Genomic DNA, 19,040 nt, shown 5'->3' with positions numbered 1-19,040 from the left:
GTATGGATTCCCTGGTCCTGGGGTCCCAGGCTTGGCAGGGTCTGCAATGGCCTCATGGAGCTGGGCTAGAACTTCCCATGGTGGGATTTGATGTCATCCATAGTACAGTGGCTGACAGGAGAATAGGTAAGTGACACCCCATAATGGAGGAGTGGGAACAAAGGTGTGTGGGAGTAACTGGGTTGGGGGAGCAGGATGGCCGGGGAACACTGCAGGGGAGACTATGGAGCCATGGGGGTAGCTGGGGTGGGGAACTGGAGCGACACCAGTGGCTACCATGGATGCAAGCAGGGATGGCTGGTGTCACAGAGCCACAGGACTCATGCTGTAACCCCAGCTTTGGAAGAGAGTCTCTGGGAGGACCCTTTCAGTGAGCCAGACCCCCCAGGGGTCCTACTCTTCTCCCAGGGCAAGCCCTGCGGCTTCACCGTCTCCTTAGTCTCATACATTTTTTTGAGACTCTCGTTTGCTCAGGCTGTAGCACATCAAATTTTTTACTTGCTGGTCCAGGCTTCCAGGCTCTTGGTCAGGCAGTTGTTGTCTCTGGTGGTTTCCTGCTCTAGGTGCTGAGAAACATGATTCTGTGCAATTCTCCATGGCTTTAGTTTTTTCTTTAGGACTTGGAGGGTCCTAGGAAGGCCCTTGAGTGCATGGGATTGAAAGAGCAACTTCTGGACATGCCTAGTGGCCTCAGAGTCTGGAAAAATAAGGCCTCTGGGCCTGGAACTAAGCGCTGTGTGCCGAGGCATAGAGAAAATGCAGGGGTGGGCAAATAGCAGATGGAGGCCTTGAATGAGGGAGGCATAACCTTGCGCCTACAAAGTCCTCCCCATCAGAAGTGTGCAGAGAAAAGCTTGCTGATGATGGGTCCCATGATGTAAGGGTCATACCTCAGGGTTTTGAAATCTGTAATCTGAGTTCAAGTCTTGGTGGGACCTTAGAATTACCTTGGTTATTGCTTGTGAGTGATGGGAGCTCTGAAATGATGAGAGAGCCTGTCTTTTGTCAGAAACCTGTTGTGACTTTAGGACCACAGGAGTTGTTTGCTCCAGAAGTCTGGCCATGCCCAGAACCCTGTGGGGGAAGGGACTCAAGGTTGATATTTGCTCAGTTCTGCAGCTGGGCTGGATGCCTGTCTTTGCCACCAGTCTTGTTGTGTGACCGATTGGGCCAAAGTAACTTTGGTGGTTTTGCCATTGGCGGTGCTGGTGTTTCTCCAGCAATTCTGAAGGGTGAGCATGAGGGTGGAAGGCTTAATAAACCCCCAATTGGCCAGGGATGAAGGGTAGGGGTGTGTTTGTTTTCAGAGTTTGGGGAGGATGGAGAAATAGGGTGTGATGCCCCCAATCCTTATAGTTTTTATTGTTCAGCAGAAAGTTTTCATCTTTTACTGAGCATTATTGTTATCTGAGGTATGGTTCTGAGACTTCACCATGTAATATTCCCAATGCATCACGTGAGATGTCATATGGTCAAGAAGCCTGGTCAATGGAGGAGTTGTGGGGGTTTGGGAAGGGGCATTAACACAGGATCTGGGGTTCCCATTCCTGGAGCGTAGGAACACAAGTTCTTAGTGGGGCTCAGAGATCATGGACCATTATGGCTGTCTCAAGACCCTGCCACCTTTGTCTCATGCTTCATTTCCTTCCCCTGTGGCACTTGCACTCATTTTCCTTTTTAATGTCACACCCTTTCCTCAAAAACCACAAGGTTTGGGGGTGCATAACTTTATAAAGTAAAAAGTCACTTTGCTTTCATCTTCAGGCCCAGTTTTTTTTGATGTAACAATACAGGTCTGTACTTATAACCAGAAGTTTCATTTTCATAAAATTTAAAGCAGTATCATTTTTAACAATAAAAAAATAAAACAATGGGCTTTCACAAAAAGCAACATGCATAATCTTCAACCAGTTGCTGAAATGGTATTTCCCTATGGTGTGTGTGTGTTAGTCCTCTGACCACAAGGGAAAGTCTGGCTTTTTTGTCACTTCAGAGTTCAATGCCCTGTTACTCTGACATTTTGGCAAGTGTTTTCTTTACTCGCAGGGCTGTGAGCCGAGAAGAAGGGTTATGAGCCCAACATTCTGTCATGAGTCTTCCCATCTGTCTTAGGCACTGTGGAAAAAAATTATTATAAGACAGGATCATAGCAGGGGCATCAGGAACACAAGATGGTGCCTATCCTGAACATAGCAGATGGTAGACAACTCCTGTCTGCCACTGTGCCACCCTAGGAAGTCCCAGAGCAGAAAAATCACAACAGGGAATCTTTTCTGAAATGGACTTTGTGTTTGTAACTTCTAACACAATTTTGCTTCATTATAAATTCTCAAGTGGCAAGGAGTTCAGATCCTCTCCCCAAAACGGCTTCCATACTCAAAAGCTATATTTGAGAATCTCACCTGTCTGTTTGCTTTATTTTAAAGGACCGCTTACCTTATCACTGCTCCATCTATTGGGAAATGAGGGACGGAGCCTATTGATGCACACAATCTCCTGCATGTCCTCATATGAGGGGTCAGTGGGCACAAGATCATAGTATGGGAGCTGGTATTCCTCAACTATTCCTGAAAGAAACATTTTCCAGATGCATCATCATTGCAGGATATGAAGTACAATACAAGGTAAAAGCCCCAGCGAACAAACAGGCTGTGCAGTAAGAGAAACTGAATCCTCAGCACCAACCTATGCTGGCTGGCAACTGCCTCGTGTATGGAAGAAAACCTGTACAGGCAGTCATCAAATATTCAAAGCTGTTCTCTAAAGATCAATTTTGGTAACCTTTCTCTCTATTTTCATCAATTCCAAAGACAGAAAGGACGGCTGTGATTATCTAGTCTCACTTCCAGTATAAACACAGGCCATCGAACTTGTTCTATATAATTTCTAGAGCAGAGTTTTTAGAAAACCATTGTTCCTAGTTTCATTCTGACCTTGGGCCATGGGAGCTCGTGCAGACATTCTAGTGCGGGGGGAAATGCATAATGTACATATTGATCTGGAGACAGATTTTATTTTGATCACTCCTTACTATTGCTTGCTTTCTTGTGATGGACACCCACCCCTCCTCCTTCAGCAGGAACAACCTATTGCCCCTTCTCCTTCTGGGACTACTTTATTTTCATTTCTCACATAATCTGGTAAGGACCCTAATCTCGACTGTCCCAGAAAGATGATTTCTCTCCCCTCCACCCCCCGCCACGATTCAATGGCTATACAAATTGTTCCAACACCCCTGCAGGAATCTGCCAGGAATCACAGTTACAGATCGTTACTAACATGCCCCTGACCTCCTAAAACACAACAAGTGACTTCAGGAAGGCTTACTATAATTTACTGTTCTCCTTCGAATGCTTGCTCATGTCCATTCCACTATAGGTATGTGCATGCCTCCATCCATGGTTCCCGGAACTTTTCTCCACTTAGCAGATCCCGTAGGACCGGCTCAGATGCCCCCTGGAACCCCGCGCACATGCCGCAGTATATGAAGCATTGCCAGTCCTATGCCCCCTCAGTCCCTTTTTTCTGCCAACTCTGGCAGTGGGAACGGGGGGGGTGGGTTGTGGAAGGAATATGAGCAACACATCTCCAAGAACATCAGTTACTGGTAAGTAACCTTGTTTTCTTCTTCGAGTGATTGCTCATGGCCACTCCGCTATAGGTGACTAACAAACAATATCTTGGAGGTGGGTAGACATTACCGTTGAGCTGCTGTCAGCATGGCTCTGCCGAATCCCACGTCCATCGCTGCTGGGTGATGGCATTTGAGCTCTGGTTGAGTGTGCTGTGATGGTTCCCGGAAGGGACACCCTCGCCTGCTGGTTGCAGAACTTGATGCATGATGTAACTCGTGAGGGGATGCCATCTCCTCTCCTCCTCCAAACCGTGTGGTTTGGAAAAAACACAGGGAGAAATTTATTTCGGTTACAATGAAATTGGAGAACCACCTTGGGTAGGAAGGCTGGACACAGCCTCAACTGCACCTTTATCTTTATAGAATACTGTATATGGGAGCTCCGAGGTCAAGGTCCTAAGCTCGGAGACCCTCCTAGCTGAGGTAATGGCCACCAGGAAGGCGATCTTCCCTGAAGGCATGAGCAGAGGGCATGAAGCCATGGGTTCAAAGGGGGGTCCCGTGAGTCTCAAGAAGATCTGGTTGAGACCACAGGGAGGCCCCGGGTCACAGACCTGCAGGTAGAACCTCTCCACCACCGTGAGGAACCTGATTGACATGGGGTGGGAGAGCAGTGGTCTCTTTTCTAGCTGCTGATGGAAGGCTGAAATGGCCGCCAGGTGAACCATCAGCGAAGCCAGCGCCAGACCCTGGAGCTTTAGCTGGAGCAGGTACTCCAGGTTTGCCTGTTAAGGCGATAGGCCAGGCAGACTGCCCCAGACACCGCCTAAGAGGAAAACCGTTTGCACTTAGCCCAATACACGACCTGTGTAGAAGGTTTCCTGCTACCAAGCAGGAGTTGTTGGGCCTGCACTGAGCAGGCTCTCTCTTCGTCAGCCACAGCGCCTCTAGGCCGTGAGGTGCAGGGGGTCCGGGTGCAATAGTTCATGAGGAACGCATTGGAAATCTACCTAGTCACGCGACCCCGGGGCGAACAGAACCTTGGATGCTTCGCGTTCCAGGCCAATGCAAATAGGTCCAGTTGGGGAATGCTCCCCTTCTGAAAGAACATCGCCACCACCTCCGGGTGCAACAGCCAGTCATGGCGGGGTAGGAACGACTGCTGAGGCTATCTGCCTCGTTGTTCCCCACTTGTGGGAGTCCTTGCAGAGGGCCTGGGGCGCTCTCCCCCTGCCTGTCTATGTAAACCATTGCTGCGGTGTTGTCCGTCAGCACCTGCCCCACTCTGGTTGTCGGGAATCGGAGGGACACCTCATACTCTAGGCAGATGGCCCTCAGCTCCTTCACGCTGCTGTGCAGGAGCTTCTCCTCCCCCAACCAGAGCCCCTGCTTGCCTGGGTTGGCGCTGATTCAGGCTCCCCATCCTACAGCGGAAGTATCAGAATTTAGGGTGACTGACTGGACCAGTTCCTTGAACGGAACCCCTTTCATCATTGCCCAGGGAGTCCGCCACCAGCGCATAGGTCAAGGGGCAGGGTTAAACTATTTAACTGTTGTCCGACCCCCTGGGGAACCCTGTTGGGGGGCTGAGGATGAGCTGGGGGGTTGATTCCTACTTCTGAACCCCCTATTCCTGTCCCTATTTCTATAGGGTTGAAATGGTCTAGATGGGGGCCTTGGCTGCTGCTGCGCCTGGGGCCATGCCTGTCGCCTGGAAGCCTGGGGCGTGTACGGGCTCAGGGAGCGAAGCATGGCCCTGGAGTCCTTCAGACCGTGAAGCTTTGCATCGGTCTGATCAGAGAATAGGGCCGACACATGGAAGAGGAGGTCCTGGATTGATTGCTGCACCGCCTGGGACAGGCCCGAGGATTGCAGCCACGAGCACCTTCTCATGGCAATGGCGGAGGCTATGGCCCTATCCGCTGAATCAGCAGCATCACTGGCTGTCTCAAGTGCTGCCCTAGCCACCGTGATTCCCTCATCCAGGATGGTGGTAAGGTCTGCGGCCTGGTCCTGGGGCAGGGCCTCAGCAAACCACCTGAGGGAGTCCCATCAATTAAAATTGTATCTACCCAGGAAGACCTGATCATTGGCAATCCTGCACTGCACGGCTGCCATTGAATAAATTTTTCTCCCAAACAAATCCAGCTTCTTGCTGTCCTTGTTCCTGGGAGTGGAACCTGGCTGTCCTTGCCTGTTCCTCTGGTTGGCTGCGTCTACCACCGGGTATTCCATTACAACCAGGGCACACTCCCTTTTTATCCACCGTTACCCCCAGGTCCTTTTCTGCAGAGCTGCTGCCCAGCTCGTCGGTCCCCAGTCTATAGCTGTGCATGGGATTCTTCCTTCCTAAGGGGCCGGGTGAGTAAACAAATACTCAAACCCTTCGGCCAGAGCCTCTCCTCATAAGTCTAATCATTTTGGTTGCCCTCCGCTGCACTCTCTCCAAATTGTCCACATCTTTTGTAGTGGGGGGCCCAAAACTGGACACAGTATTCTAAATGCGGCCTCACCAATGCCGAATAGGAGGGAATAATCACTTCCCGTGATATAATACTTTTTCTCGGCCACCTTAGACGTAGGGGCAACAGAGGAAGGGGTTTGGCACAGGGCCATCACAATTTTGAGGACCCTGTCGTGGACTGGTAAGGCCACCTTCGCTGGGGCAGCCGCCGCCAGCACATTGAAGACAGTATCGTTGGCCTCCTCTAACTCCTTCACCTCCAGCCCCAAGTTAGAGGCCACCCTCTTGAGGAGCTCCTGATGTGCCCTGAAATCCTCCAGTGGTGCCATATGGTTCTGGGAGACTGCCTCATCTGGTGAGGAGTACGAGGACTGCCGAGGCGCGTCCTGCAGGTGTTCCCTCCCGACGAAGGGATGCACCCGTAGAGAGTTCCTCCATGGGGTCCAATTCCTCATCCAAGGAGTCGTGTGTATGGGCCTTCTCCTGAGCTGGAGGCACGGACCGAAGCCCCACTGACAGGGTGGATTGTGGCCCCTGTCCCATCTGGATGCCCCATGGGGCCCAATAAGGCCATTGCTGTGACAATTGCTGCAGCCATTGACCCTGGGGCCAAGCTGGGGCTGACTGCTATACCGGCTGTGGTGCCTTGTGGGGGCATCGGCTGTCCCGATGACTGTCCCCCCGTGGGACCCCAAGCCACTAGACTTTTGGTGCCGTGCACAGCCTCAGTCCCGGGCACCGCCCAGAGCCGGGGACCATTCTCTCAACGCCTCCAAGCTAGAGGATGACGAGGACTGCCTCCATCGCCACGAATGGTGCCAGCAAGTAGAAGTGTGCTCCGAGGAGCTCAAGGTACCTGAGCACCGTCTGGACACCAAAGACTTACCCTTTGGTGACCGAGACCAGAGTTGCAACGAACTCTGCAGTGCCAAGCCTGACTCCGCCAACCGGGTTCCGCATCGGGAACTGTGCAATGTGGGATCTTAGTGTGGCGACCGGATTCCGTGCCGCCTCGGTGCGGGGCAGCCCCTTGGTACCGAATCCTCCAACGATGACTGGGATCTGCGTCACCTTGGTGCGGGCGAACTTGGTGCTGTAGATGTGGAGCCGGAGCTGTCTGTGCGTCACGTGGTGGACCTCGAACAGTGCCGCCTCTTGGCCTGCTCTGCCTCCGGTGCCGGGAACCGACGTTGGCGCAGAGACGGAGATTCCGCATCCCGAGTTGAAGCAGGCCGGCTCGATGCCGCCGACCTGGAGTGATTGCTGGGGGAGCGTCCTCAAGCCACCCCCCCAGTGGCCGTCCAGTGGGAGATCTTCCTCCCCGTAACAGGGATCTCCACCACCCTTTGGGGGAACCCAACGCGGACTTGCCCCGGGACACCGGCCCCTTCTTCCTCAGTGGAGGGGGGGGGGGCGTAGGTGGCGTGGGCAAGGCCAACGAGGCTCTTGCCACCTGAAATGACTCCAGTGTTGACGGTGTCAGCAGGGGCACTCTCCCACTTCCAGGAGTCAGGGGAGGCTCCCTACTCGGGGATGCAGGCACCGGAGAAGACTCGACGGGCCGTGGCAGGTGCATCTCTGCACTTGACCCTGCCTGTATCAACGGCACAGGGGAGCGTCCGCACTCCGCACGCTGCCTCTTCTTCTTTGGCAATGGGGACGTTGCTTAGTGCCGAGTCGATCCCAGTGCCGGCAGTGCACTCTGCATTGAGGTGACACTCAGTGCCGTGGAGTGAGATGGCTCAGACACTGGGTGAAGCGCTGCCTCCATGAGCAGGGTTTTAACTGGATCTCTCGGTCCTTCTGGGTCCACGGTTTAAAAGCCCTGCAGATCTTACATTTATCTTTCCTGTGCTCTTCCCTCAGGCACCAGTCGTGGGGGTTGCTGAGCAGGAAAGCCTTCCCGCAGGAGGCACACAGCTTAAACCCAGGTGACGGGGGCATGGCCTGGCCACCCTAAGTTCCTCAGGGACTTCCTATCAAACTACACTTAATACTACTTAAAACTAACTAAAGTACTTTAAATAACAGAGTTCAAACAAGGGGAATGGCACTTGCAGACAGCAAGGCTAGTTCCAGCAACTGTCATGGGTGGAAAGAAGGAACTGAGGGGGTGTAGGTCCAGCAGCACCTCATATACCATGGCATGCATGCGGGACTCCAGGGGCGCCTAAGCCGGCCCTACGGGGTCTGCTAAGGGGAAAAAAGTTCCGGGAACCATGCATGCTGGCATGCACTCACCTATAAATGGAATGGACATGAGCAATCACTCGAAAAAGAACTGGTCTCTTTACTGGACCTAGTGGCTGATTGGGAGCCAGAGACTGAAGTGCAGTAAAGGGGGCTGTGTATATTTTTGTTCTGGCTTCTTGATAACCAGTGTGGGGAATCAGAAGCACTGTTTGTGGCTGGCTGAGAAATCTGACTTCAGTGTCACCCACCAGTGCTGGGAGAATCGGCTCTCCTTTTACAGCCTGCCCTGACCTTGGCATTTTCAGGTGGCTACTGTAGGCATGGACGGGTCACAGAAATATAGTGTAAATCTTTTCTGTGAAACTAGGACTGATTGAAGCTGAAAAAACCCTCACTGCAAGAAAGCAGAAATTAATAGGTTTAGAACTGCCAATATGTTTACCCAGGCTAGTTTATTATTGCAACAAAAACTGTTACTCAGAAAGAAAGGATGGAACTGAAGCTCCAGATTAAAAAGACAGTTTGCTGCAACAACAAAAAGTTATATCCTAGGTACTGACAATATGTTTGGCATTTACCTCCTGACACACATCTCCTGGCAATCTCCCAAAGGATAAGTCCAAAACTGTACATATCGGCCATGATATATGACTGGAAGTGATTCCAATTCAAGCTTTCATCCAGCACCTCAGGAGGCATATAGCGCTTTGTTCCTATGCGGGTGTTTGGCGGTATGTTCACCTCATTTGTATCACTAAAAGGAAGAATCAAACATATAAAGCAGTTGCTTGAAAAAATCACCTCTGAAAACCCAACTGGATGTAGAAAAAAAATTCAAATTCAAACAAAAATCGTTCTTGAACGAGGTCAAGAATAATGCATAATCTTAAAGGAACAATTCTTATAGGGAAAGCTGCTTAATGTGAAAAGCAACCCTTCTTAAAAGGCTTACTTGCCTGAGGTTGTATTAAGCATTCAAAGGCAGAACCACAACAGATAAGACTCAACGGGGATCCTGGTAACATTTGTGAGATTTCATTAGCATTAGACTAAACTCTTAATGCCGGCAACAATCACATTTTCATTAAATGTTGTTTTCTTAGCATACCCAATGCTTTAGTCATAACAATTACTGGAGGAGACTAAAAAACTGGGGCAATTATTTAACTCTCTGCCAAGCTGGACCTGTGAGGAAGAACAGACTAACCATTTCTTGTGCATTACTGCTGATCTCACCCAGGATGTAAAACACTTAGACATAATGCACAACAAGTCTAGCCAAATGTATCCCATATCACACACACACAGTGAAGAGTGGAGTTTTAATGCATAAATAATAGAAAATATAGACACCTTTAACATATGCCACTGGATTTTCTCTTATTCACTCACATGCAGGCATATCAACTTCAATAGTTTTCAGTTCTAGATATGGCATAATTTGTGGATTATTTTAAAAAGTCAGTTGCCTCCCCGTCACCCCTTAACACCTACTTGGTTTATATCTGCGAAGAATGATAAAGTCTGATAGCATAACCATAAGACTTTTAATGCATTTTTTTCCTAAATCAATTCCACCCACAACTGTGAAAATAACAAACAAGCAGATCCTTCATGATATGTGTAATTGGTCACCTACATGATCATTAATGCATGTTGGGATACTGGTTGACTTCCTGAAGAAAATATGACATAAATCCAGGGACCTGTATAGTTTCATGAAATTTCGAAGGATTATAAAGAAACTGAGCAAAACGGGTAGCTGTCACGGCTTCTCCCAATGGAGAACATTCCTGAACACATTTACTGTGAGTGTTGCACAAGTTAAGACTCAGCAGTAGAAAGAGTTAAGTATATGATATGAATTTTGGTTGGTACGTGATAAAAGAATGGTATTACTGTGTCTTGTTTTAATGGTTGGCTCTAATTCTTCTTGATTTATACCCTTTGGACATGTTACTGCATTTAGGCTAGGTGACACATACTGGCAAAGGATAAATTGCCTTCCTTGAAATTTATACACTGGTAAGCCATTCCACTGATATTCCAAGTTATTGTTTCCTAGGTACTTAGCAGCATCATTCCTTTTTTTTTTTTTTTTTTTTTTTGGAAGAGTCTAACCAAAGATACTGGTGCAGATGAATTAACTGATGGAAGAGAATAGAAGGCTACGTCTGTCAGGACTCTAATAATTTCAATTTAAAAGCATGTGCAGAATCTTTTAACACTTAAGGGAAGCCACATTTGTCAAATGGTCTCTTCAATTGCAACCTGCAATTCATACCCCCTATTTCCGTGCTGGGGAAAAAAGAATCACTGAATTGCTATCATGAACACAAACTGTTTGTCAACCAACCAAACAGCTGTCATATGGCAATGACTCCCTAACCAATCCCATGGGACCAATTCCTACATGTTTTGGCTTTCTCTATGTTGTTTAAACACACTTCCATTTTCAAAAATTGAATTTAAAAATCTGTACCGCAACAATTTGATTTGTTGGAAACGAAACAAAAAACAGCACAAGCAGCATACTTTTCAGTAAATCCCAATTAGTTACATGTGCAGATTACTTCAATTATTCTGCATGTGCTGTCAGTCAATTATTGAGATGTTGGATCACAACTTTAACCCCCCAACCTTGTCTCTGCTCTCTCATTTTAACATGCAGTAATACTGATCAGTTTTCTATTAAGTACAACTTTACTGAAAACTGAATTTGTGTGCAAATACAATTCGATTAACCATTTAGATACAAACCAGCTATTTATAAACATGCAATATATAATAAACCTGCCTCTAGTATAGTATAAGGGTGTGTCATATAGAGAATGACAAACAAGGGAGAAAAAACGAAGAATGATACAAAAAGAACCATGGTATCTCTCGGATTCATCCCTTTCAATTAAAAAACACCCATTTTTCTGCTGACATGAACAAGTCTGGGGTCGGGAAAGAATTCCCATACAAAGAAATGCACCTAATTGTACTCACCTAATACACTTAACTGCCAAGCCCAGGTCTGCAATACAGCAGGTGCCATTCTTTTTCACTAGAATGTTCTTACTTTTCAGATCCCGGTGGGCAATGGCCGGTTTGCTTCGAGTACTGAAGATCTCAGTGTGCAAGTGGCACAAGCCACTAATGGAGGAATAGGCCAGTTTTAGCATGGATTTTGTATCTAAGGTCGTGGATTTCAAATAATCATACAGGGAACCATTCTCATGGTAGTCTGTTATAAGATACAGTTGGGTCCAAGACCCTGTACCTTTAATGTCTGCAGCAATGAACCCTGTGGAGGAGAGAGGGGAGAAAATATTTTCAGATTAATGTTTTTCAGGACTTCTGAACACCACACACGACTCTAAATTGTCTCTCAAGTACTTGTGTGTTTTAGCTACAAGTTCAACTTCTTTATCCAATCTACAGTGTATTCAGCTAATAAGGATATGAACCATGCCTGCATCAGCACATATTAAAAATGAAAAAAGCATGCATGAGTGATTATATGTCTAATTTAAGATCATCTCATGCTAAAGTTTGTCAATGTTCTCTTACTAATCCCCAGTTTAAGTGTTAAATTGTGATCTCATTGCTCAGGAGGGGAGGGGACTTTATTGAAAAAAAAAACCAACTGTCTGTCATTAGCTTGTGCAGGGCAGAGTACAAAAGCATTTCAAGTAAGCAGGGTCTACTGAGTTTGTGGTTGCTCCAGGGACAAAATCATCTGGGGAGTGTTCACACAAACATCCAGCAGCCACGAGAGAGAGACACCTATTGAGCACAATCTCAGGGCTCTTTCTGGCACAGTGTGACCCCCCACATCGCCCCCTACAGATAGCTCTGTACAAAGTGCAGAACAGTCTTAAGTAAACAATCCCCTGAGAATGTCTTCAGTGTGTCTTAGTTTTCAGTTCTACGCTGTGCCATTTTTTTTTAACACCAATTCAGTGGTCTGGACTTTGCTTTTTTAAAAAAGCCCAGACACAGGTGGGTGAAACAGGTGTCTGGTTGATGGGGATTAAGTCTCCCAAACCCAGTAATTCTCTATCTGCTGAGAAACCCTTAAAACAGTTGGCTTTTCAACATCTGCCCCAGGGAGAGAAGCATTTTGTGGTTAATTGCAAAGCATGGCAGGTAACAAACTGCATGAAGAAAAGGACATCAGCAAATACAAAGTTATTAAACCTAAGAAACTTCAACTGTTTCATCCCTATCTTTAATTTCATTCACTCACCCAAAATGTTTTCATGCCTCACCAGGACAGTCTCATAGATTTCTGTCTCTCTGAACCAGCTGGCCTCCTCAGTGGTGAAGAACACTTTTACAGCTACCTTTTCTCCACGCCATTTTCCCATCCAAACTTCTCCATAGCGACCTTTACCTATCTGTTTCACCATCTGAATCTGCTTTGCTATAGTCCTTTGGACCTGTTAAATCCCCAAAAATGCAGTTTGAATATACTGCACAACATATGTGTTTCACATCTCTGTCTCTCTCCTCTCATGTTAAAACACAGGCCTCGCAGAGGGGACATTGGCAGAGTTGTGGGAGATGGAATCTCCAGCTGCTTCCCAGAGAATGGAGTACTAGTGCAGGCTTGTAGTCGGAGGGAGGAGGGGGCAGGCTTAGGGAGATCTGACCACTCCTACAAGTAGTCATAGATGCATTGGCTGCACCTGACAGGCCAAGAGTTTCAAACATAGGAGCTTACGGTCAGGATCCTCAATCTGTATTTAGGCATAACCAACAGAGCTGATAGAAAAAACAGAATTACCATCTCAGGAAATGGTGATGTTTTGACATTTGTTTTCATATCAAAAGTCAACATATTTAAATTTTTTGCTAAATGAAAAGTTCTGTAAAAATCAATTGGGAAATGTTGAAATGCAGCATTTTGATATTCCCAAACGGAAACGTTTCCTTTCAAACTGAAACCAAATATTTCATTCCAGGGCAGTTCAACATTATCTGCAGCTATCTCAGATGCCATTGTGTCTCATGCTCCCGTTCTCCCCTAGTGAACTCTCTCTTCCACGATGCATCGGCCAGACGGGACATCCCGGTGCATCATGGAAGATACAGTCCAACCAGGGAGGCTAGCCCTTAGGAAAATAGAAAAATTGCAGCAAAATTTTGTGGAAATCACATTTACTTTTGAAAAAACATTAACAGGAAATTCCCAACCAGCTAGAGGAACCATTCTGATTTTCCAAAAATGCTGTGCATCCAGCAGCTCTCATTGACTTTAACAGGAGACAATAGATGCTCAGCACCTTTAAGAACCAAGGCTGGGATTTTCAAAAGTATTGGAGGAAATTCAGCCCCCAACAGCTAGTGAAGTTTATTGAGTCTCTTTCAAAAACCCTTCCCTGGTTATTTTTATTTATTTTATGAGCCCACATATGGATTTGGGAGCCTAATTCTGGGCTCCTACTTGTGAAAATGTCAGCCACGTGTTTAGTTATAGTTTGCTATGGTGCAGGAATTAGGAGGCCTGGGTGGCTACAGATGAATCATTATTATTCATACAGAGTATTTTTCCCTAAAGATCTGATTTTGGAAGCTTATCATCTGTGTTTGTGCAGTGACAACATCAGTTTCGTCAAGTAGCTGCACTCTGAATTAAAGATAAATTCAAAGCAACTGTTGACACATTCCAGAAGCAGCAGCCGGCAGCATTGCAGAGTAATCTCTGATGAGGATGACAGATCAGAGAAAGAGTTTGGGGATGGAAGATTGATTGCTCATACATTAAACAACTAAACCTGTTATGACTAAAAAATCCATGTTGGGCAAATACAGACTAATTTACCCTCTCGGGAATGAGACATGTCTGGAGCCTAGACATTCCTAACAATTCATAGAAGGAAAAACTAAAGTAGAAGTGGTGATACAACCTACAAAGGCATGGATGTTCATGGCCGAGAAGCTAATAAACCTCTGTTTCCCAGCCACAAGATAGTATAATAAGATGTTGAAATGGCACCTGCTTCTGCCTCAGTATTACCAATTCAATCCTGAGCTGAAATGTTCTTACTTTCATAGGATATTTTGAAACAAAAAACCTTGACTCCAATGCAGCTGCATCTTCCTACATCAGGCCTTAATTTGCCCTTGATAATTAGTTTTAATTTTCTAGATATTTAAATATTTAAGTCTAGCTTTTGCCTTCACCCATGTAGAATTCTCATGGAATTCAATGCATTCAAATAGCAGTGTTATCTGACCGCCACGTTCTGATAAAGCTAGGCCAATAAAAATAAATATTCAAAACTGGATTTCAAAACCATTTGCTACTCTTTCATTTTCTCTGAAACTGACCAGAATCCAGTGAAAGCTGTTGTATTACTTATGGTCCCAGCACGAGGCCATAATGTAGAACAGGACTGAGACTATTCTGCGCCAGTCTGAATGCATGTGAAAACGGGGGCATTTCAAACCTGTCAGATAAGGTCTATTTTCATTTATGTTAACCTATTATGTATAACTCACTTTAAATTGCCGAGAATGAAAAACAAATACGTGAACCTTTGTAACAACAACTCTAAAAATTCTCTCTCTCAGTTGCATTCAAATGGAAGCTGAATTTTCTCAGCCATAGTATTATCACACTATCAGGATGGTGGCTGTAGTGCAGTTATTTTGATTTACACCAGTGCAAGCCAAGAACACAAAATTGGACTTATGTTGTTTTTAAATTGATATATTCTTCTTTAAACCCTGAAGTAGTGATTGACCAGTTCTATTACACTGGAATTTTTCTTTAACATTTTCTAATGTAATTTTAGTATTGTTGCTTTCCAATTTGCCTATTTTAAAGAATGCATCCTGAACAATAATGTAATTACATCCAATAACTTAATTTGTGTAAACATATGTAATGGCATCATAAAGCATGTGCAATTACAGTATTTAAAGATGAAAAGTACCGTATTAAATTATATTAAGAAAATGAAAATCACATTTCTATTGTGAGTTTTAAAAAGGCAGAATACTACATGGAAGACCTTAGATTGGTTTCTTCCTGCTACAGCTGGTCAAACTATTTATTATGTACATTTTATTTTATTTCATGCATTTAGCTCTTTTTCTGTTCATAAACTGCTTGCTGTTTAAAATATGCTTATTATTCAAAATTGTTTGACAAACAGATTTTACAAACTTTTTTTCTGATATGGATTGATTGTGAATTGTTCACAGTGAATATTCCATTAATTTTGCAACATTTGGATTTCTCTACTTGAGCTTTGAGACTGGTCAGCTAAGGTAATATGGCATTTTGCTTCTCTTCTCTGATCGAATGACCTAAAACATTCATATAAACAAAGTTTTGGTCATATAAATCTTTGTGAACAGAGAATTGTGTGACCACAGCTGTGATGCATTCAACCAAAAAACAAAATTTATTTATGTATATAATTGTAAAAATGTATGTGTATAAAAAGTGTCCCATGTCTAATGTAGCAAGCTGCACACGTTATTGGAATAGCTCTACCAAAAGGCTTGGTTCTGTGTTTTTGGCCCTGATTTTGCAGCTGCTTGGAGGTCCATTGAGATAAATGGAGCTTTGTTTGGAGGGAGAAGTTTGCCTGTGCCCCCAGCTTGCAGGATAAGAACCTTTATTTACAAGTTTTTAAAATGGTTCAGCAGGGTTTACAAATTGAATGGCAACATTCAGCCCACAGCAAACTTTTATGCTAGAGACACAATCATCTAAAAAACCCCAACAGTTCACAGTGGTTCATACCCTATAACAGCAACATTTACACTACCTTAAATATATGAGCCTGACTAAGAACCACCATATAATTATGAATAATACAAATAAATCTAACAAAGGAAATCAACAAGGTTGAATGTCAGAGTAACAATAATATCTTGATTATGGTTTGGCTTTGTTATAACCTTTGCATCCAATATAATAAGCCAGCTACAAAGGAAAGACAATATTGTTCATCATAAACAGACATTTTCCAAGTTCTACAAAATAAAGTACGGTTTACTTTCTCTGAAACAACTTTAAATGTTTTATAAAGGAAATAAATAATAAAGAAGCTGGAAATAAACCATCATAAACCCATTTTCGCTGTCTTATAATTGTCTTAGAAAATCACTGTTTGAGGTAAAAGGTTGAGGAAAATATGCTTATGACTTTTTAGTTAGGCAAAGAGGCAGGAGGAAGGGAGGAATATTTCCTGATTTATAAAAGAAATTAAGACTTGGATTAGTGATTACAAAGCCACCAGGTATGGCAGAACACAGCTGGGACAGGAAAGAGTACAGATGTTTCCTTTACTGAAATACAGGTAGGGCCACAGGTCCCAACAGCTGAATTCTATGCTCTTTCAGCAGCAGATGCTGCAGTCTGCTCCAGAGAGTGAGGCTCACGCTGTTTGCAGGATTTTAGTATCTGGACAGACTGATGGAGCTGTGGTTAACCTGCCCTGCCTATGCCCAGTTTAACACCCCCCCCCCCGCACACACAAATTTAGGGAGGTGGGTAAAAACACATTTGGAAAAACCATATTGCTCCAGCCAGCTTTACTTGTTCTTTCTTTTTCTCCTTTTGTTTATTTCTGTCTTTAAAAGAGCTGGGAAATGAAATGCAAAAATCTACATTAATGCTGTGCTCAGACTATGGAGTATACAGTAATATGCTATGTCCTGATTTGAAATGCAGCAGCCCATGTGCTTAACAACCTGGGTTGCTGTGAACACATTTATCCTAGCATTCTGGTCTCTGCACTGGATCCCTGATGAATACAGAATCCAGTTTACAGCCTCTGCCCTGTTTTTCTACTCCCTCTATGGAAATGCCTTTGGCTCCCTGAGAAGTTGCCCCTCTCATGCAATGGTCATGACCTCCCATGACAGCTATGTTCCACTGGAACAACGAAACTGCCAGTCAATACAAGGAGGCTTGTGAGAGCAGCAGACAGAGCTTTCGTAAGAGCTCAATCTACACTATGGAGATCTCGCCCACATCTGGTAAGAATGACCACGGACCATAGAATCAACTGCAAAACTCTTCTTCTGCTTATCTTTCCCTCACTGGCCATGCTGACATTTGGAAAACAGGTTGCGTTTCAAAACATTAGCTAATGTATTTTAACTAATGTGATTTTTAAACAGGACTCTGTAGCTACCAGAGACTGGGCAAGTTGTATTTTAAAGCAAGTTATCTGGCTGTGGTCAACCTTGAACTCCACCCTAGTTTCAAGATGTAAAACATGATCTATACCCCTGGTCTAGACTCAGCCAATATCAGTTAATACAAATCTGAATTAATCAAGCTATTCTCCTTTAGGCAGTGAAGGAAGACAGAAAGAGTAACAGTTATTATTATTATTTCTATTTTTAAGTATTTGGAAGTTGCTCAGATACTATGGTGATGTGTGCTTTATAAGTAGGTGGGTAGGAGTGACGTAGAACCTCTCAGCTATGCATTTGGAAAATTAAAAGGAAAAGTCAATAGTTTTCAAAGGCCGTACTTAAAACAAGTATCTTGAGTCTTCTGCAATGCCATGAAGTACAGGAGGTTCAAGGCTGTCAGGTTATGAGAAAACTAAAACACAGATGAATGGAAAAGCCATGAGCTTTCCTCTGAAACATAACCCTTCTAGCTGAAACACAGCCTTCTTTTTAATACGTAGGTTCTTGGGTCTCAGTCACAGTTACATGTGAGATGACTCATAAATGATATACTTCATTCAACTGCCACCCATTCAGCCTATGAGACTGCTATAGGGCAAAATACAGTGATTCTAGTCTTAGCTTTTTAAAGCAAAGTGAAGCCGTGGTGTAAAAGGATTCTGTTTAACCATTTTACAGACCCCTCTCTCAAAATAACTTAACAGTGTGTGAAATGTAACTGTGTGTTTATAAAAAACACGACATTTAAGATCCTAGGTCAGATGCTGATCTCATTTACACTGGTGTAAATCTCACTGAAGCCTATGGGGTTAATCTGGATTTATGTTGGTGTACTTGAGATCAGATTTAGACCCCAGAACATGAAATAAAGGGCTCCAATTCTTAAGTATTTATTCTCCGACTGATATCCTTGTCATTTCTGCAGACAGACACTCAGAATCTAATTCTTTCTTCAGGTACTAAGGTAATTCCCATTAAATCCCCTTGAATTTTTGTGTGTCTTTGCCATAAAGCATTATGTTTATATCTAAATTACATTCCTTTCTTACCAGCACAGGGAGCCCAGATCCACTCTCTGAGCTCTGAGAATGTTCAATCAAGTCTTTCAGAGATTTCCCTGGAGGAATGTAAATCTCATCCTGTTCAAGTCCAAGGCTGTAATGAGGTCTAGTTTCTTGCCTTTTATACCTATGTTTTTAATGAAAATTAAATTAGTTGACAATACAATGAGAAAAGCAAACTATGTAGAAACCACTACTCATAGTTAATTCTTAGTCATGCAAAAGTTCCCAGCAACTACCATGTTAAATTCATCAATGAATATTTTCTCATCTATTTGCAGCATTTGAATGCTTTAGGCACGAGTAAATATTGGGGCTGACTATCATCCTGCGGTGGAATCCAGTATAATTTTGCATAGCCAGGTTGCATTAAACCTCTAATTCAGAAAATAGAGGTTAAAACCGAGATGCAGTAAATACCTCACCTTTTTGTTATGAATGTTGTGGGTCTTTTATGACCGAAGAAAGGGAGAAGTGATCCGTGGTAACATGGGATTTTTGACTATTTTAAGAATTGCTCATGTTGATTACACTCGCACCCAGGCATTTTTACTAAATTTTCTATGTTTCTGAGTCTATCTCCCTCTTTGGG

General features: G+C 44.5%; 1 protein-coding gene across 1 annotated transcript in view; it reads right to left on the bottom strand.

The window, feature by feature from the left end:
* Window positions 1-1,721: 1,721 nt before the first annotated feature.
* The window catches only part of LOC137151534 (bone morphogenetic protein receptor type-1B-like), a 46,912-nt gene continuing 29,593 nt past the window's right edge, over window positions 1,722-19,040 (bottom strand). Inside the window, exons 7-12 of the mRNA XM_067545789.1 lie at window positions 18,437-18,575; window positions 12,469-12,661; window positions 11,226-11,523; window positions 8,810-8,985; window positions 2,437-2,567; window positions 1,722-2,115 (exon numbers count right to left, since the gene is read on the bottom strand). Coding sequence (XP_067401890.1) covers window positions 2,008-2,115; window positions 2,437-2,567; window positions 8,810-8,985; window positions 11,226-11,523; window positions 12,469-12,661; window positions 18,437-18,575 — 1,045 coding nt within the window. The 3' untranslated portion in view covers window positions 1,722-2,007. The remainder of the gene's footprint in view (window positions 2,116-2,436; window positions 2,568-8,809; window positions 8,986-11,225; window positions 11,524-12,468; window positions 12,662-18,436; window positions 18,576-19,040) is intronic.

The sequence above is a fragment of the Emydura macquarii genome, unplaced genomic scaffold, assembly GCF_026122565.2.
Source record: "Emydura macquarii macquarii isolate MOO-44397 ecotype Brisbane River unplaced genomic scaffold, CSIRO-AGI_Emac_v2 contig_1107, whole genome shotgun sequence".
In the NCBI taxonomy this organism is placed as follows: Eukaryota; Metazoa; Chordata; order Testudines; family Chelidae; genus Emydura; species Emydura macquarii.
The sequence above is the reverse complement of the archived record's forward strand: the minus strand, read 5'-3'. Positions and strand labels throughout refer to the sequence as shown.